The 20417-nt window shown below is 40.9% G+C and overlaps 2 protein-coding genes across 15 annotated transcripts in view; one reads left to right on the top strand and one right to left on the bottom strand.

Moving 5' to 3' along the window:
- The window catches only part of dync1i1a (dynein cytoplasmic 1 intermediate chain 1a), a 69558-nt gene extending 63036 nt beyond the window's left edge, over positions 1–6522 (bottom strand). For 4 of the 14 annotated variants that reach the window (XR_014890472.1, XR_014890473.1, XM_085262861.1 and 1 more), the window contains exons 1-5: positions 5985–6521; positions 3807–3940; positions 3443–3557; positions 2760–2847; positions 735–776 (exon numbers count right to left, since the gene is read on the bottom strand). Coding sequence is in view for 12 of the 14 variants with exons in the window: in XM_085262861.1 (XP_085118987.1) it covers positions 735–776; positions 2760–2847; positions 3443–3557; positions 3807–3926 (365 nt within the window). In the remaining 2 variants the exon portion in view is untranslated. Of the gene's footprint in view, positions 1–734; positions 777–2759; positions 2848–3442; positions 3558–3806; positions 3941–4227; positions 4329–5984 lie in introns of all 14 variants that reach the window. The other 10 variants (XM_085262862.1, XM_085262869.1, XM_085262864.1 and 7 more) reach the window with 10 other exon arrangements.
- A 118-nt stretch (positions 6523–6640) lies between these two features.
- pdk4 (pyruvate dehydrogenase kinase, isozyme 4) lies at positions 6641–18513 on the top strand. The gene is made up of 11 exons (XM_085261794.1): positions 6641–7001; positions 7250–7391; positions 9005–9076; positions 9749–9933; positions 11095–11184; positions 11495–11572; positions 13082–13158; positions 13255–13353; positions 13588–13701; positions 16694–16807; positions 17121–18513. The coding sequence occupies exons 1-11, from the start codon at positions 6884–6886 to the stop codon at positions 17262–17264; spliced, it is 1233 nt and encodes a 410-aa protein (XP_085117920.1). The 5' UTR covers positions 6641–6883; the 3' UTR covers positions 17265–18513.
- The last annotated feature ends 1904 nt before the right edge of the window (positions 18514–20417 follow it).

Genomic DNA, 20417 nt, shown 5'->3' with positions numbered 1-20417 from the left:
ACACACACACACACACACACACACACACACCACATAATTTAATGGAAAAAATAAGGGTTTGAAAATTGCTGTGGTTTGCATACATGATGACAGTGTACTTTCTATACATCATCAATATTGAATACATCCCTGAGCTCAATGCTGAGATTGGTTTTGGGGATTTAAGAGTGAAAAAGTTGCTGCAGAAACCCGAGGAGTTCTGTGGCAGCTTGGCTGAGCTCTGGCAGCCATAAAAGGATAATGCTTCCAGCCTTCACTACACTTCTTGATGATACCTTCAGGGACAGCGAGCACACCCGTTAACATTCAGCTTGCGCTACAAAGCGCCAGGTGAGAGTGGCAAGGCATTTCTTTAGCCTGACAGGCCGGCTGTTTTACAGTAACGGGGATGACACTTTAAGCAGCACTGGCAATTCTCTGAAGACTGAAATGACTTCTGTGGTTCAGCTCATGAGAGCAGAAATCTTTCACCCCAGTATTAGAGGAGACAGGTAAGCTTCAGATGAGAACACCAGCAAAGAGTGGAGGAAAGCTGAACAGAGAAGCTGGGGCACTGCACTGTTTTGATCCTATAAATCACATTGAGGACACAAAAATAAGACAACTGACAACACTGTGGGTTTAATCTCCCTATGAGGGTAACCTCAGCCAAAGAGAGGTGAGAGGGTGTTGGGGGTTGGGGTAAGGGGGTAGGGGGTGAGGGGGATTCCTGTGTTTAACATGAAAATGCTTACCTTGAGGTCTGTGCTTGGGACTTGTTTTTAGAGAAACCTGACCTAAGAAGGGACACACACATACACAGCCACAAATGGAGAGCTCAAAATGGCATGCCATCATTCAGGGTGGATTTGGGGGTAAAAAAAAAAGAAAGAAAGAAAAAAAGAAAAACAAATCATTCCAGGAATTAACACTAACTCACCAATTTGTAAAATCCAATTTGTAAAAGCTAAAAAGAGATGAAAAATCCTACATAAGGCAATTTCTGTCTAATACAAACTTTTGCATGTTCTGTAGCCCCAATTCCACCCCTGGCTGTACCAGAACATCACATCACTAATGACCCCTGAAGGCATCACTCACACATCATCCTCACAGTCAGCTGTCGTTAAAAAGCAATGGAAAGCGCTTGATGACCACTCGTGTCTCAACAGCATTCACCAGAGCCGCCATGTGCAGAACTCAGAGAGCTCCAGCACGTGTCTGGGTGAGTAATGAATGAACAGGCGTAAAAGTAAATCCTGCAGTAGCCTGAGCATGTATGATGAACGAGCGCTGTGATTGCAGCCTGTGGAAGGGGAAATGCTTATATTTTGTCACTTACGCTCAAATGAGCCACTTTGAGACAAACATATGGTTCATGTCCATTGCTTCATACAAGAGCTAGTTTTATTGGCTCACTGTGGCTGCTTTCTAAAGGTTTTCCACTATGGTTCGTGCTTTCAACAGCTTATATCTGGATTTATTCTACAGGAAAGACATGAAAGGAAAAGCTGTAAAGTGGTCATCAAAGCACTGGATGCCATGACAAATGAAAGACACCAAATTCAAATCCTAACCTCACCACTAGGAACATTCATCCTTACCTAAACCTGTTGAGCCATTCACAAGGAAAGAAAGAAAATATGTCATATGAACCATAAACACCCACAGCCAAAAGCCTTTTAAAATTATTATCCTTTTAAGATGTTTAGTCTTCAAGAAGCCCTACATCGGTGCACAACTATACAATTTGTTGTATAGTTCTCAAAGAGAACCAGACATGTGAGGATAAAAACTTCTGTCACGGTTTTCAAGTGTCTCCCACGCAAATGCACTGGTTGAAAAGAATTAAAGGAACACTTTTAAAGCACATCAGATCTCAGATTGGGGAAAAATTACGCTGGATATTTATAATGATATGGACTGAGTAATGTTAGAAACCAAAGGATGCCATTTCATTTGATGGAAATGAAAATGATAAACGCTCAAAACTCAAAGTGAAAAATGATGTGGCAGGCTAGTCCATCACCGCAGTAACTTAAAATGCTTCTCAGTTGTGTGTATAGCTCCAGCGTGCTTGCATGCATGGCTGACATTCACACCAGTGGCCTGCTGGCAGTCCTCTTCCTATTCCAATTTGCACAAAGGGGCAGATACTGGTCCTGCTGATGGTTTAAGGACTTCATACGACACTGTGCAGCGCTATAGAGTAACTGCCTGACTCCTGGAATCTCCTTCATGCTCTCAAGACTGTGTTGGGACACATAGCAAATCTTCTGGCAATGCACGTATTGATGTGCCATTCTGGAGAGGTTGGACTACTTGTGCAACCTCCAGGTATCACCTCACCCTACCAGTAATGACACTGACCCTAGGCAAATGCAAAACTAGTGAAAAAACAAAAGATGAGGAGGGACAAAAACACCTGTGGCCTCCACCTGTAAAACCTTTCCTGTTTTGGGAGATGTCTCATTGTTGCCCCTCTAGTGCACCTGTTGTTCATTTCATGAACACCAAAGCAACAGAAACTGGTTAACACCCCCCTCCGCTACTTAACTGACACAATCAATATCCCACAAGTTTAACTGACTCTGATTAAAAAGAGTTCCTTTAATTTTTTTGAGCCGTGTGCTTAAAATGTAATTTTTGTTTGATATGAGACGGTGAAAAATGTTTGATGAATTTGTGTTGACCCTTAGAAATGTATTGATTTGAACAAATGTGATGAACTAAGGCTTCTGGAATTACAGCTCGGCATACAGTGTTTGATTTTGGCCCACCTGCCTGCTGCTCCTCCATCGGCCGAGTCCTGGCTCCCTGTCTCACTGGGTGTGCTTACTGATTTGGAGGGGGACACAGGAGTCGGGACTGAAAAATAATTAAAAAATTTACATTATAAGCTGCATGTCATTGACAAATTAAAAAAAAAAAGATCTAAAACAAAAAGACTATCACTCATTATTATCTATTTATGTTCAGCAGCTTTTGAAGACACGTTATAAATAACCTAAGCTTATAATAAGCACTGGAAGTGACCCAGTTTTGAGGTGTAGGGGGTGTTATTACAATTTCAGACCACTAGAGAACAGTGATCTTCCAAAAGCTCATTTCAAGTGACCCTGAGGATTTAACCTGCTCTGATATTTGAAGATTTATCATAAAAGGAAAGCAACACTCATTTGTAAACTCAAATGGGTCCAATAGAAATTGTTTGATTACTTCTGATCAATTATTTCTACCAAATTTCAGAACAGAGATAATCAAAGGGAGACAACAAATTAAACACATAGCTGGTGATTGTGTGCATCTTAGCCTGATGCATGGAGGGTTTTTGGCTGTAATAATGAAGGTTAGTGTAGTTTTTGAACAAAAAAGCTATTCTCTGGTGTAAGTGTTCTAGTAAACATTTCAGTGAAAGGAGTCAAAGAACATTTTAGTATTCATTTATTACAATACTGCATACCTAGTGGAGGCTCTGGTGAGATCCCAATACTCTGCAGCAGGGCCTCAGTCTCCCTACGCTTGCGATCTAAATCTGAATCTTCTGGGGTCGCTTCTGTCTTCTGCTGGCTTTCTGTCTGCTCCGGATAAGTAAAAAAACAAAAAACACCAGTTTATCCATCATAACTCAAAGAACAGCTTCACTGCTCTAACATCATAGATTAAGACATGCAGCTGCATGCACATTTTGGTCCATACTTAAAACACCGACCTTGTGCACATGCATAGATGCTGTTCGTGTGTCACAGCCTGACAAAAAAATCAGTCAACCGCACACAAAAAAGGAAAACATACAAAATGAGTGACGATGGTGGGAATTTACTCACTTTTTTCCTTACCTCTTTCTTCTTCCTCTCCTCCTCCTTCCTCTTCTTCTCCTCCCTGATCTGGGCAAGGCGCTGCTTCTTGCGCTCGAGCTCAGCTTTTAGGTCGCTTTTGTCCGACATGGTGTCCTGTGGGGCTTAAAGTAAGATGACCAAACAAGAATGAACTACATATGATTCTATTAAGCATTGATTTAGAAAATCTCCTGTGTGGCAGCTATAAATCTGTATGAGACAATGAATAAAAAAAAAAGTTTTGACATATTTTTAAGTTCAAAACTGGATTTTTGATTTGAAAGCCAAAACAATATCGGTTAGCATAACCAAATATGAATATAAAATACATATATTTTATATATATTTCTTGTGTCATGGAACAGCTGCCACCCTTACTGAGCCAAGTGGGGCTCTTCAAAGAACCCACCTTACGCTACTAGTGGATGCCACCTGGGAAGTGGCCCAGTCAGAGCTGTAGAAGCTCCAGGTGTCTGGGATAAGTGGGTCAATACTGAGAAGAGAGCAATCCTGGCAGAGTGAAGTACAGAGAACATACACAATGGTTCTCTATTACAAGGTTGAAAATGGATTTATTTAATTTTTTCATTATTCTTTACCCAAACACAGCTGAGTGAATGGGCTTAATTTCAAAGATATAAACCACATTATTACCACATTCAGAGTGCTGTTTTGTTGCAGTAGTACATCACATTTCTATAGCTCTCAATGGAATTTAAAGCATACTTCCTGTAACAATTTTCTTACCTTTTGAGAAAAACCAGCTTTGCCTTGTGTAAATTAACTCAGCCTATGCTTTTCAGGATCAACTTCCTATTTGATGCTTGCCCCACCCACCTATGCCAAGTCAAACCAATGGGGGCATCCATGTGTGCAGTTCTAAAGCCAGGGCTTAACAAAACAAAGCTTTCTTAAAACCTTTGTATAATTATGCTCTCCTGTTCTAATTCTTTCATTTAGTTTAACTCATCCCTTAGAGCTGCACCATGTGATCTACTGGTTGAGCTCATCGAACTATGAGCCTGCTACAGGCTGCTAATTTGATGCCTGTATTAGCTGTTGCACGTGGTAGCAACAATATATAAGTGATTGGCCAATTTATTAGGTACATCTGCTCAGCTGCTCATCAACACAAATATCTAACCAGCCAATTACATACCATCAGTTCAGTTTCATTCAGACATGGTCAAAATGACCCTCTGCATTTCAAACTGAGCATCAGAATAGGGGAAAAAGGCAATTTAAGACAGTTTGAACAGGGCATAGTAACTGATGCCAGACGGGCTGGACTCAGTATTTCAGAAACTGCTGATCTATTGGGATTTTCCCACAAAACCATCTCTGGGGTTTACAGAAAACTTTCTGAAAAAATATCCAGTGGGCAGCAGTGTGCTGGTGTATTGTTGCTGTCCTTGCCCATTCTTTTATGATGGGCATGATCAGCTTTTTGATGGCTGCTCCCTGCAGGATAACATGGCGAGGCACAAACCTCAAATCATCTCAAACTGCTTTGTTGAAAATAACAATGAGTTCACTGTACTCAAATCCCCTCCACAATCACCAGATCCCAACCCAATAGAGCATCTTTGGGATGTGGCGGAACATGAGATTCCCATTATGGATGTGCAGCCGACATGTGCAGGAAATGTGAAATGCTATCATATCTATATGGATCAAAATCTCTGAATCTCTTACTGAATGTATGTCATAAAGAATTAAGCTAGCTCTGAAGGCAAAATTGGGTCAAACGTGGTATTAGGAAGCTGTACCTAATGAAATGGTTTGTGAGTGTATAGGCAGAGGTTCAAAACTATCACCAAACCTGAGTGTTAAGCACACAATTAAGCCTATCTGCCGCTGTGTAGGTCGTTTTATCTTCTTACACATTAGCACAACAGAGCTGACACATACAGAGTCATAACAGAAAAGATAAAAAACACAACTACATATGCAACAGGAAGAAAAGCAAAATTTACTGTGCTCCATTGACGGCTATCGCCATTAAGGCATTCGCTGCTAGCTAATTGCAAATGTGACAGCATTTATACAAACGTCGACGCCTTTAAGGCCTTGTCATCAGCGTTACAATGACATTTAACAACACAAAAGGGGCCTAATTTACCGAAAACAACTGTACAGCGAATAGTGTTATTGTTTCACTCGTACCTCCTCGTCCACTCGTTGTGATAACGAAGTGTCACCGGCAAAGATGCTGTCTCACTGCTGCACCTCGGGAAAGACAAATCAACACATCCTCCACCGCTGTCCAAATGGCACCGTATCAAAGCCGCCGTGGTACCACCGAAGAGGTCGGTTAAGCCTTTTCGTGTGGTTACTGACAAAATGGGTTAAAACAGATGGAACAGGTGCACGGCACGCCGATACATCCCTAGGAAGAGCGAGCAGGATGATGCTGAGAAGGAAGAGGGGTTGAAATCCCACCTTATTTGACCACAACTGCGAACGCCGCCATCGTGTGGTCAAGATTGAGAAGTGCGTTTTAAACGGCTAGATCTAAAAGGTGAACAGGAATTATTCAGCATTTCGGACGCATAACTTTAACAAATAAAGAGGATTTAATTTGTGGTTTGGATATTTGAGGGTTTCATCCATATATATGTACGTAATCAGTCGGTTTTTTTACTCTAAGGATAAAAAAAGTTTAAATCAGATAAGTAATTCAGAGACTTCGTCGGTAGGGGATGCGCGTAGAGCACGTTTAGCATCCCTCGATGCTAAAATGACTCCACCCAAAGTGAGGACAACACGGGTTCTGATTGGTTGTTTCTGATGTCAATCTCTGCACCCCCCCCCCCCCTCCTTTCCCCGTCTACAGTCAACAACACACGTAGCACAGCACAGAAGTTGAATTTGAGGGGCACAAAGCAGCCTGTAAAATGCAAAGACGCTGCTAGAGAACAGAAACACCGGGGAACCCATAGTTTCCTCGAAGCTCTTCAGAGGTATGACACCGAGCTAGCTGAGAGTCGTCAAACTGGGCCGTGCTGAAGAGAGAAAGGACTGTTTGTTTCTGAGTTGGGGTCTGCAAAGGGGAGAGGGGAAAAATGAAGTTCGCTCAGTTTTTGCTGAAAAACAACTTTGTGGCTGGGATACCGAAACAAGTGGATAGGTTTTCTAAGTTTTCTCCATCTCCCCTGTCTATGAAGCAGTTCATCGACTTTGGTAAGTGAACTAGAGCAAATTGTTGTTGTTTTTATTTTATTTATTTATTTATTTTTGTGTTTGTATGTGTGTCTGTGGTAGTGGTACACTTCCAGATTTTAATCGTAGGTCAGAGTTCAGTTCAGGTGCGAAACAAACTGCCCGAAGGAAGCATATGCCCACAAAGATGACACAGAGGTCATGTTTTTGTGCTTGCTCAGTGTTTTTTCTTCTTCTTCTCCCTGATGTTGGCTGTCATGTGACTGCAGGCTCGGCCAATGCATGTGAGAAGACCTCCTTTGTGTTCCTCCGCCAGGAGCTTCCTGTCAGATTGGCCAACATCATGAAGGAAATTGATTTCCTCCCTGACAAACTCCTCGGCACTCCATCACTGAGGCTCCTCACCAGCTGGTAAGAAATTCAGATGCACAGCAACAAAAATCATATTTATGAATCCCAGATTCCTGCACTGTTCAACTGGTCATTCAAAGCATGCAGTTCACTCATGCCCTCTGCTTATCACCTCATAATATTACTTCCCACACATTACAGCATCTGCATATCTACAGTGACTTCACACACGCAGCCATCCTGTAGTTTTGCTAATCTGCACCTTAGGTTGTGTGACTGTTAACTTTAGATGTGCACCAAATCTCTTCTTTTCTCAGCCAGAGGATTTCTGTGCACTCGCTTGGCACCTGATCTGGGAACATGTTTTATGATCTGTTCTGGATTAGATAAGACAGCCAGTCCCTGTTTCACATGGTTGTGTTGTCCCAATGGGGCTTTATGACTTAATTATTAATGCATATGCCTGGTCTCGCTTCAGCGGTGCTCTGTGAGGAAGCAGCACCTGTTTTTGACTTTTGAGGAATGCATGCTACTTATCGCATGAACCCATGTGCATACTCCGATTTCAAGGTGTAGGAGAACTCATAACCATGTTGTTTTTTTAGAACGTTGACTGTGAGAAGAACAGCTGTGATCTCTTTATTGTTTATTGTTATCATACTGTAGCTAAGTCTCTGACCAAAGCAGCTGAAACGTTTGTTCCTAGTCTAAAGAGGTTGGGCCAGGTGTGGTTCACTTCCTTCTGTAAATGTCCTTCATTCACATGGTGGCTAAAATAAAGTGCTTTGTTACCACTTTGGCATGTTTAGCCCTCTAGAGTTCCTGAACTTATAGAAAGCTCTAGTCCTTGTGGTGGGAATGCACTGGTTCCTGTAGTGGAAAAGGCCCCATTTACTGGAGTTTTACTGTCGTGTGTTCTGCCTCTAGATTTTACTGTATGCATCACAAAGCAAACACTACAGATGTTGGCTAGTCAGCCTTGTTTGTTTGCATGATTGAAGAGCTCAGCCAGCTTTTCTCAAAAACTAAAATAGCAGTTTGCTTTTCCACCAAAGCAGCATCACACACTGCAAATGGTACACTAACCATGTTGATGATGTATAACTTATCAAGCCCAGGCAACAACCCCACTCTTAAATAGAAGTCACAGCAGCAACTATATTTGGCCATGTACCTCATGGACAATAACGTCCTTTTTCCACTGAGCTTTGCTTGCAAAAATCATCGATCTGTTGTTTGTTATTGGTGTTGACGAGTCAAGACACTTGAGGCTTTGGCATTTGGGGGAAAGTTGCATAAAACATCTATTACAGGATGTCTGTTTGCAGAGTGTGGAGGGCCGGGAAGGTCATTTGAGGGACACGCTCAGTGTGTTGAGTTGAAGCTACACTGCTGGTTACCTTTCACCCAGTTTTTGTGCAGTGAGGCGGCGCAAGAGAGCATGACTAGATGAGCTCAGCACTTCCTCATTCACTGGTCTAGACCAACAACAATCATCTTTTATTTAAAGAGAGGATGTTGTTATGTCATATTCCAACAGCTACAGCAAAATTCTGCCCAGAGTAGCTTCTTTCACATGCTTCTTTTTCAATATATATTGCCTTTCTTGCCCTTTTGATTTGTGATAAATTAAACTGTGCTGCTTTAAAAATCTATTCTTTTGTGTCCATCAGGTATTCTCAGAGTTTGTTGGAGCTCATAGACTTTTTAGAAAAAGATCCAGACGATAAGGATGTCCTGAAAAAGTAAGTCGTATGCAGAAACTATTCACTATATGTGTACTAACTGTAAACAAATGTCTCTGCCAGGCTTTTTGTGTGTGTTACAAATCAAATTATTTATTAGGCGAGTGATGGCCAATGCTAATTCAACATCTGTGTAATGACACGTTAATTAATCAGTAGTGCAGTTGTCTGAATCCCTGATACGGTTCCGTTATTCATGCTCACATGAAATCACAAATACCCCGCATTGCATCGAGCAGATATGACGTCTCATTTTTGTCATATCTGCTCGAGCTGAACTAAATATACCCCGGTCTGGCAGGGAGTGAACTGGATTTTAAGGGAGGAGCAAAATGAATGCATTGGAATTTGAAAACTAAAACCAAGGCATCATTGTGCAAGAAAAAGTGGGACAGTGGACGTTTAATCACAAGTTGTTTACCTGGTTTATTCATTCAGTGCATTCACCGTCTGATGTTTGCTTTGACTTTTTGTCAGGTGCCATCTTTTTGAAATTGCTTCACTCAAAGCAGTTCCTTAAAGTTACTAACTGCATTTATAATAGCTCACTTCTACAGCTGATTTCTTATATGGCTAACCTATGTGATGTGCTGTCTATGCTGATGTGCAGTAACTCTCACAATCATCGTGTCCCTTCACATATTCATGCATTTATCATGTTGTTGTCTCCAGCTTTACACAGACTCTAGTAAACATCAGGAACCGGCATAACAACGTGGTGCCCACCATGGCTCAGGGGGTGGTGGAGTACAAGGAGGCTTTCGGCGTGGACCCCGTCACCAACCAGAACGTTCAGTACTTCCTGGACCGCTTCTACATGAGCCGCATCTCCACACGCATGCTCATGAACCAGCACAGTCAGTATAGTTACCTGTGATTAACTGTGAGTTAATCCGCACAGTTGTTATCATTCACAGTTCATGTCATTAAAGGAGCCCTCTGAAGTTTTCATTTAAATAAAAGTGAAATAAATGAGGTTTAAGGGTGTTTTCACACCTGCCAGGTTTAGTCTGGTGTGAACACGGTAATCGCACTCAGGTGCTGGTCTCAGTCTGGTTCCTAATGAACAGCAGTACATTTCATTTATGGTGTGAATGTGAGCTAAAAAACTTCCTGTAGCCATGTAAGCTTTGCATTCTGGGATGCAGCAAGGTACAATACATTTGCAAAGGTCTGTACAGGCAAGCAGCTAGCTGTGAAATGAACGTAAATTCTCAGTGTTCTCCGATAGTCCAGAGCACAGAAATCTTCCTTCTGTGTTTATTTCAGTTGCTCCAATAAGCAGACTGAATGTTGTCTTGTAATTTGTAGTGACACGTTCCCGTTTCATTGGAGTTAACTGTTATTGTGTGCAAATTAAATCAGATCACAGGTAAAAAGTCATAAAGATTCATACCAGACATACTATAGGTGTTGACAACACCATAAGAAATACTATTGAGCCCATTGACTTCCTTTACATTCTGTATTGTTGGTCAGTGCTAAACAAATCAAAGGGAATCAGCTTTTACAGCTGAAGCTCTGTTAGAGATCTAAATTTCCAAGGAAGCTGGCAGTACTTATTTAGCCAGGCTAGTGTACATAACTAGAAGTTAAGACAAAAAGAACTAAAATAAAAAAGAAGGTTAAGTGGAAGTAAAACCAAAAGCTTTAAGTTACACTTGATGAGCTGATTCAGCACCAAGTTGTGTTCTCGTGTATTTTTAAGAGCATTTTTTAAAAAGCTGCAGTAGCAGAAAAAGATTCAGACCCTGCTTTTGCAAAGGGGAGGAAAACCTGAATTACAATGTGCTGATTATGGACTTCCACTACTAGTGTTGGCTACTACATCTTTAACCAGTATGGCATAATCAAGGCCCAACCTGATAACAACAGTTTTACAGCGGTGTAGCACTGCTGTCACACTGACTATTTAATGAGTCTGGCTTTATTTCCAGCTGAACAAGCATGTATACTGTGTATGTATCACAGATGAGCCTCTCATATATATATATTTTTTTTAAATATGTCTACTTTAGCATTGATATTTGACGGCAGTGTAAATCCGGCCCATCCCAAGCATATTGGCAGCATTGACCCCACCTGTGACGTTGTGGAAGTAATAAAAGGTAAATAATGATGTTTCTCATAGCTATGCACACACACTCACGCCCATGCACGCTGTGTGTTATCTGTTTTCCACCACTCATCTGTACATACAGCTTCGTGACCTTTTGACCTCTGATGTTTTGAGTCAACACACATAGTGTGTGTAAGCGGTGTTGTGTTGTTATAGTGCGTGTGCACATATGATCACTGTGAGAACAAGAGCGAGGACTTCTATACCCTTGTTATTTCAGGATGTGCAGGTCTGGGTTTTTTTTTGTTGTGGTAACAGTTTCTGACGCCGAGAACGTCACGTTTTGATTCACTTTGCAGATGCCTACGAAACCTCGAAGATGCTGTGTGAGCAGTACTACCTGACCTCTCCAGATATGAAGATCACAGAAGTCAATTGTAAGTGTTTTAAAAAAATAAGGTTTACTTTATAATTCAGGATGTAGCGCTGCTTGGATTTTCTGCTCGTTGCCATCTGTGAGAGGAAAGTTTTGCTGGGTTTCCTGTTCCAGAAACAGAACTAACTGAAAGTTACTCTAAGTCAGTTACCAGGGTGACAGGCTTTGTTAACCAATCACGATCACTGGCAAGTTTTCTTATCTTTGACTCCTCCCCTTCTGCTGCAGCTGAAGTCGCCTTTTGACACTCAGTTCCTCAAATGTACGGCTGATACTAGAACATGTATAAGAATGTGGTCACTTGCAGAAGTTTACATCTTCACAAACACTGAAATCCCAGTTGCATGTTTGCTGTTTACGCATGTTTGACAGTTTTATAATCAAGCTGTCATGAGCGTAGAAACAGGGATCACTGGACCTTGCGGATTTATTATCAGCTCAGAATAAAATCAGCAGGTCACATCTTTACAACACTGTGACTCCATGAAGGTGCTAAAGCATTGCTTGCATGTTACTGTTGTAATCCATGTTTAAATGAACAAATCTGTAGCAAGCCTTAGGATGAACAATCATTTGACTTGGCGTACTCGGGCCAAATGATGGAAAAAATACCTGCTGATTAGGTAAATATTTGTGAGTACATTTGAGTGTAATGACTTTAGGATTGTTGTGGACTTTTGAATGCAGACTGCAGATAGTCAAAATGTGCTGTGTAAAAGTCTTGAGCCATCCATCATTTCTTTATATTTTGCTAGGAAAATGAGAAAAAGTTGCAGCGATTTATTGAGACTTGTAGACACCTTTAGCTTCACCTTTACAATCATTCTGTCATTAATATATAAGGACGGAGACAGGAGTTATTTCACAGGGTTATATTCAGCTCAGAATAAAATCTGTAGTCTCAGTTTTTCTAACTCTGCAGCACAGAGTCACAATTTGGATAAGAAAGGCTCTGCTCATTACTTGTTGCAAATCCTGATACCGAAGCACCGTCGTTGTTGGCTTTCTTCTTCTACTTATGCATGTATTTAACTCAGAGTGGACATACCAAGAATTGATAGAATGAACTCTCAAGGTGCCAAAGTTTTTGGATAGACGTGGAGCCCTTTGAACCGGAACAAGCCCCTGCTGTTCTCCTGAACATAATCTTTGTTAGTTTTATACTGAAGATATCTGTTACCTGTCTGCTGGCTCTGCCAAAACCTCGACACTAGAGGTTCCCAAACTTGAACTATAACATTCATATCTACATAGTAAAGATAGCTGTATGCCGTTTAACAGAAAAAGAAACTGCTCTTTAAATATATAGATGATATAGATACACCTGTTCTGTTACATGGTATGGTGAGAGTTGATCAAATAGAGTTTAATCTATCAAGGAAGAGATTCAAGAGACCAGCTGCACGCCTTTTAATAAGACCCTAATGGTTAAATATCTGTGACTGTTATAATACATTTAAAAAGTGTTTTTTGGGTTTTCTTGTGGTCAATGTTTTGAAATGTTTCACAGCCAAAATCCCTGGCCAGCCCATCCAAATTGTATATGTGCCATCACATCTCTACCATATGCTCTTTGAGCTCTTCAAGGTACAGTATTAAACACGCACTATTAAAAACAGGACATTTAATGCTGTTCCTCATGGGTCTCCTCACTTGTTTTTCTGACTCTGTGTTCTCTGTCAGAATGCCATGAGAGCTACAGTAGAGATGCACGAGACGAGCACGACGTTGCCCTTGATCAAAGTCCGTGTTTCACTGGGCACTGAGGATCTCACTATCAAGGTAAATGAGGACACCATGCGTGATGATAGGCTGGAACATTTAAGCTTCAGGCAGCACTGTACGTGTTGTACTTTGTTCTAAGTCTGCTCTGGGTGTATACCATAAATACAACTAACCTGCAGACTTGATACGCAAAGTACCACACTCTTAGATTATGTTTAAATGATAAAGAGTTCACAGGCAAAACACTAAGAGAACTCTTGTAAATGCAGAATGCTTGTGTTTTATTTTTAGATGTCTGACAGAGGAGGCGGAGTCCCTCTAAGGAAGATTGAACGTCTCTTCAGCTACATGTACTCCACAGCTCCCAGTCCAGTCCGCGTAGACAATGGTCGTAATGCCCCTCTGGTGAGACTAACACTGTCACACTTGCTTTTAGGCTTTTTTTTGTCCTTAAAGGTGCAAATCTTACTACTAGAACTCAGTAGCACTGCCCCTCCTCCTAAAGTTGAAGGTGGTGGGGTTGAAGCTATGGTGGCTATTGTAGGAACTCTGACTGCTGTTCATTTGCAGCAAGTGATGCAGGCTGTTAGTCTGCTGTTTAGCTCAGCTGTCAGTATGCTCGGTGTCCCTGGCTATTTATTCTGAAGATGCCCTATAAATTCCCACAAAACTCAATGAGTTTTTCAGGATATCTTGACCTTTTTTGTGAGTACTGCGATTTATTATGTTAATCTCAGTTAGCTGCTGTTAGTCTCTGTTAGCAGCTATCATCCTCTGTTAGCTGCTATTAGCCAGCATCAGTGAAACGTTTCTTGAAGTGGATCTAACATTGTTAGATTTAGCAAATAAACTCAATGTGAGAATTTAATCAAACTGATTATCTGAGGAAAAGTGAGATTTTTAGGACACTCAAGCCTAACATTTGCTGTCATAATATGAGATTATAATCAGCTATAAATCAGCTGTTATAACATTGTCTGCTGTCTGGAGACAGGAGGGCTACATGTCTAATAATGTGCTGACAGTAAGTAGCTGCAACAATATCTGGAATAAATGAGCATGTTTATGCACATGTTTGTGTGTTTAGAGCCCTGACTTCAGTTCAGGAAGTGGTGCCGGAAGTAAGGAGGAAGAGGCTGAGGTGGAAATTTATTCAGTCTCTAGCCACATACATCAAATGTGATTAGTTGGAAAGGTGTTCTCCATCTTGGCCACTGTATTCAAGATGGTGGGGGAACATGGTGGCATCAAAAACTGGTGCTTTCTTCTATGTATGTTTAATGGATTCGTTCTAAGTCTAAGAATCCAACAATTTATTGGAAGATGCAATTAAACACTAATAAATGTATATTTAAGAGTACAACATTCTTGTTTTCCATTAAACAAACTAAAAAAATACCTTACCTCTGTTTCTGCCACTGAAACAGAACCTGTACTGTGGCCAGTTTTTGCCTGTTCAAATTGTGGTGTTCATCAAAGCTCTATCCTTGTCCCACTGTCATTTTCCAAATATAGTTAAGTCCATAGGTTTTGAACAGTGACAAAATGTTTGCAGTTTTGCCTGTGTACATCAAAACTGCGGATTTAAAAATCAAACAGTCAGGATGTGATTGAAGTGTAGACTTTCAGCTTTAATTAATGGAGGTTAACAACAATTTTAGAATGAAATTATACACATTTTTATACACATTAAAGTCTACAATTAACATATCTTCATGATATTGCCTTGAGGCGACTTTTTTGTTGTGCTTTGGCACTATATAAATAAAATTGAATTGAATTGAAATACTCAGGGTTTACAACAAGGTGCAAACTGGTGTTTAAACTCAAGAACAGAAAGACCACATTAGATTTTGCCAGAAAATATCTATTAAAAAAAGGCCTTCTCAGTTGTTTTAAACAAATCTTTGGACAGATGAAACCAAGATCAACATGACGTGTATGGAGAGGGAGAGACCACTCATATTCCGAAGTATAGCATATTATCTGTCAGACATGGTGGAAGGAATGTCATAACATAGGAATCTGTGGCCGCCAGTGTAACTGGGTCACTAGCATTTATTGATGAAGTGACTGCAAAAAGCAACCAAAGAGTTTCTCAGGCCAAAGAAATGGGATATTCTTCAATGGCCAAGTCAGTCACCTGATCTCAGTCCAGCAGAGCAAGCTTTATAATTAGTGAAGTCAAAAACTGAAGGCAGAGAGACCAAAAAGCAAAAAACAAGCAACTGAAAACAGCAGCAATAAGGTCCTGGCAGATCTCAGGGAAGGAAACACAGCATTTAGTGATGTTCATGGCTTCAAGACTTCAGGCTGTCATTGACTACAGAGGAGTTTTAAAAGCATTTCTTATGTTTAAAATTAAACAGCTTTATCCACTTAATTTAGGCCTCTTATAATGCAATACTATGTATGAAAATGACTGTAATTCCTAACCAGTTAATGCAAATTTCTTCGGTGAACCGCAGTGAATGAAAGTCTGCACATCAATGACATCTCGATAATTTAATTTAAACTGCACTGTGGTGGTGCACAGAGGCAAAACTACAAAAAATTGTGTCTTTATCGTTCAAATTGTGGACTTCAATGTGGGTGAATGGAGCTCTGCTGGGTCTCTCAGCTAGACAACAAAGGTGACTGGGCCTGTGATGTTAGACCTGCACAACTGTGGAAGGCTACAAACGTCCAGTAACTTATAATGGAAACTTTTTTGTCTGTTAAATCTCTGCTAAAGACAACATTTGATGACCTTGCCTGTACCTTTAATGATAGGTTCTGAAACCTTAATGACAGCACAAATCAATAAAGACTGTTTAACGACTGGGTTTTTTCCAAGAATAGCTGCAGAGGCAGAGACCACCCTCACTAACGTTTGTGGCAAACCCTGTCATTTGGTTCTGCAAACAGGCCTGAAATATCACAGAAACCACTCAGTTTAGAAAAGGGTCACTCCCAGTATGCTTTCAAGGGGTAAAATAGAGTAAAAATTCCCTTTATTGACAAGCTTTTATGAGAGTTTTTTAAATATAATTTTCAAAATTCTGGATTGTTCTTAGTTTTTCTTTGTTTTGGAGGTGCTTTTATGATTATTCTGGTGTTTTTTAATATTTGCAGTGTCTTTGTGTTAAGCAATATTTAGAAGAAAAAAAGGTGTTGCCTTTAAACCTGACATTAGGAGTAAACCTGAGTCTAATTCACCCTGTTTTAACCACTTACACAAACAAACATGGCTGCAAATGAGCTTATTACACCGTGAAATGCAGTCAGCAGTGGTTCACTGGTTTAAACTCTAACCATGAGAGACTCTGCTATTTTTTTAAATGTTGGAGTAGTTTTAGATTAATCTATAAAGACAGTGTAACCTTGTTATGTTTCTGCTTTCCCGACCTTTATTCAGGCTGGTTTCGGCTATGGCCTGCCCATTTCCCGCCTGTACGCCAAGTATTTCCAGGGAGACCTGCAGCTCTACTCAATGGAGGGTTATGGCACATCAGCGGTCATATACTTGAAGGTGAGAACAGCTCCACCTTAACACATAATGTCAAAAAATAACGTTGAAGGCCAAGTTGGTGCAGAGTTCACAAACTTGCATGCTGTTAGCCAGACGTACTGGATAGGCTGAGTGGAGGCAGATGCAGAGTAACTATTTAATACAGAAATGTTGTTAGTATAATTTACAAGGTTACATTCTGGAGATCGAGGGATGTCGTTTAAACAGGCTACTGAGTTCTAATTAGACACACATGGACCTCGGCAGGAGAGCAGGGTGGGCGGGGGTGTGGTTAGACTCCAGTAATGCGTTCCCCTCCATGCTCTATCACTAGGCCCTGTCTTCAGAGTCTGTGGAGAGACTTCCTGTTTTCAACAAGTCGGCCCTGCGGCATTACCAGTCCACCACAGAGGCCGATGACTGGTGCATGCCCAGCAAGGATCCAAAGAAGCTCGGCAGGTATGAGACGAGCGGGTGATGTCAGACTGAGGAAGGAGAATGAGGAAAATTAAGAAGAAGAGAGCACATGTCGGAGGAACCAAAAAGCTTTCAGCGTGTTGCTGGACTTGGATTTTTGTCGCGGACTCTTCTCTCTCCCTGAGGGAGGGCGGAAAAAACAAAAGTTTATTGTTGGTATGAAGAAAGCAGTAACAAACCTAAACCTGAATCTGATTTCAGACCAGCTGTCACGTAACATAAGCTCACCCCACAAAATGTGCTGCTAATGGGAATGGAACAATTAATAATCTCCTTTTTACCTCAGTGATTACGCTCAGAAAAAAAGTCCTCTTTGTGTTTATGTAACATTAGTATCATTCACAATCCAGACGTTTGGTTTATTAAAATCACAAGTATTTTGTGTTTGTGCATTAGGTTAAACGCTTTTGTTTTTTGTTTTTAAAAAAGGCCAGCCACAGCCGACTGAAGTGTTTGTGTCTTTGAGCGGAACGGGGGCGCGTTCGCTGACTGCCGCATAAACACAAAGGGAGCAAAGTCTGTTTCCAACGATCAGCTATAATATGCAGCGCTGCTTCGTTCACACAGCTTTCAGCGTTTCTTTGTGAACAACAGCAAATGTGAAATTATTTTTGCTGCGATGCCACATTTGTGTGTGTTGGAGGATTTTCAGTGTCACTAATTATGTACCTCGTGTCTTTATGCGAGCTGAAAGGAGTTTGAAAAGTCGAGTCATGCAGAGGAATGAGTGGAGAAATTTATCATGCCTGGTCAGATGGGTGAAAAATAGTTGCGAATGTTCCCTTTACAGTGATTTTAAAGTGTTAAAGTATGTGTGAAGTTTAATGGGAAGTACAATTTCTGCAGGAAGTTGTACTTTAGCTCCCTGTTTTGTAACACACTGTAAGTCTTCACCCTGTTATCTGTGCCTGACATGATACAGTCAGTATTGGAGGCACGTAGGAACAACACAAACAGATGAGAGAGGACCTTATGTAAGATGTAAGCCATTAGCTGCCAGACATACTTTTATATTCAATCCATTTAGTTTTAAGTTTGGAAAAATGTCTTGGGAACTTAATGTTGAGAAAATATTTTAACCTTTATGTGATGTTTTCCCTTGAATTCATAGATGTGCAGTTTTCACCTTTTACTCTATAAGTGTCACTCAAAGGCCAAGTGTCCCTGCACTGAGTCTGTGGTTCACCACTAAGAGGACCAGTATGTAGAAATGTAGAAATTAAAAAAATAAACTCCTGTCACCTCTCAGTGTATCGTTTCTTCAGATCCACTTCATGCTTCTGCACTTTGTTGTTCATTTGAACAGTCGGTGAACAGAAATGAAACTGTTTACAGTCTGTAAACAGCTCCCATTTGTTACCGCCCTCTTAAAGTCTCCCTTCTCTTTTTCCACAGCTCGTTTTAGGAAACTTTGCTGTTTGTAAGTCGCCATAATAGACGCAGTCCATTGGCTTTCTGTGGCCGCCTTCCAATAGAGGCCGAGAACAGGCTGTCTTGTTTTGCAGCTTCCTCTGTGTGCCCACAAATGCGGTGCTCCTTTCTAGTTTGGTTTCTCTTTGTTTGTTTGTGTCACTCTGTTCTGTTTTAAAGTTTACTGCCATCATCATACAAATACAGGATTATGCAAGGTCGATCTGAAAGATAAGAGAGAGTAAGACTAAGTATAAGATCAATAAAAGCAAAGACCTTTTCTCCGACGTAATCCTCACTGGTATATTTTTAGAATTAGGCCACTCGGGTCCTGGTCCTTCAGTCATCCTAACAATGTTCCCTCTACAGAATATGAACACAGGCAAATCAGAAGGCTACGTCAGACACTTGGTTTGGATCTCTGCTGTGAATCTTGGCATAGAAAGTTAAGAAATACAAGTGAAGACAAATATCACAGCACAAATATTAGCTTTGTTCCGTGTTCGACTGTGCAACGTGCCGGGGCACGAGTTCGCCTGGATTCGCCTGGATTCGCCTGGATTTAACCTTTGACACTGTTTGTTTACTTATAAAGTTGACATGCCAGTACTGAAAAGCTGCAGCAGACACTTTTGGTGCATAAAGAGATCGACTGTCTTGTTTAATTTTGAGACTTCACAGATGGAGTGGCCCAGGATGGCTGGGACCATCTCCAGGCCTCCTTCCACTGAACTGGATATGCAGGTACTAAAAAGGATTCATGGATGGATTCAAGCTGCAAGTTTTGGTAATGTTTGGTAATGCTGGGTTGTCCAAAAAGTACAAAACAGAGGTCCAGTACAGACACCTCCACATGACCTATAGACTGCTGTAAGGTTCATAATGACTGTACCTTTCTATCTGAATTACTGGTTATAAACAACTTCTGCTCTTTTGTTCACATTTCATTTATTTGCAACTGCACTACTGAGCAGAAGCTCCCTTAGGCAAGCGGTCTTGTAATTTCTTCAAGCAGCTGTGGCGACCCCTTATGGATGAAGGAGCAGCCAAGGAATACTTCTCCAGGCTTCTTGAAGGACAATCAAAGCTCTTCTTTGGATGTTGGCTGCCTTTTGTTCCCACACTGCCTCAGTAATGCTGAGGTCTGGGCTCTGGGGAGGCCAATCCATGGCTGACCGTGGCCTACTGCTGCCTTTTCTCACTGTTCTTTAAGAATAGCTTCATTTCTGCTCATTTCTGATGAGGCTTCTGGTCCAGTGTCGGGCCTTTGCTGGATTTTTTTCCCTGTTTTTTAAGGACATGACTTTCAGATAATTTCAAATGCTGTAGCTAGATTTTTTAAAATTTTATTTTAGATGTGCTACTTTTGTCCAGTTTCCTGCCCATTTTTAAGGACACACTGCACTTCATGCCAAGATGTACCAAGTTGTTGTGTCAATATCTCAACTATTATAGGCTCAAAACTTTGACACCGTATTATAATCACACTTTCAAGTACTGAAAGTGTGATTATCCAAACAATAAATATTTTGTAGATGGTTTTCTGAATATTTTAAAATGACTTCTCCTCGCCTCAGATATTCATTTTGTGTGTCTCTATAATGCATCATTAGAGACGACACAAAAATACCAAGCACGAAGCTTTAATCTTAACGTTTCATTAGGTTGACAGTTCATTTATCTCCTCTAGCGTCTCCTCCAGTCTGCCTCAGTCTAATGACTTCTTTCCTCTGTTGTACATTAG

Source organism: Mchenga conophoros, linkage group LG22, assembly GCF_057382185.1.
Source record: "Mchenga conophoros isolate Kocher_MC1m ecotype Shallow Benthic linkage group LG22, M_conophoros_male_GT1.1, whole genome shotgun sequence".
Lineage (NCBI taxonomy): Eukaryota > Metazoa > Chordata > Actinopteri > Cichliformes > Cichlidae > Mchenga > Mchenga conophoros.
The sequence above is the reverse complement of the archived record's forward strand: the minus strand, read 5'-3'. Positions and strand labels throughout refer to the sequence as shown.

Coding starts and splice junctions, on each gene's coding strand:
- pdk4 (XM_085261794.1), top strand. CDS start 6,884: ATGAAGTTCGCTCAGTTTTTGCTGAAAAACAACTTTGTGGCTGGGATA. Junction 11,185..11,494: donor CGTTGTGGAAGTAATAAAAG/GTAAATAATGAT, acceptor TTCACTTTGCAG/ATGCCTACGAAACCTCGAAG. Junction 16,808..17,120: donor CAGCGGTCATATACTTGAAG/GTGAGAACAGCT, acceptor CTCTATCACTAG/GCCCTGTCTTCAGAGTCTGT.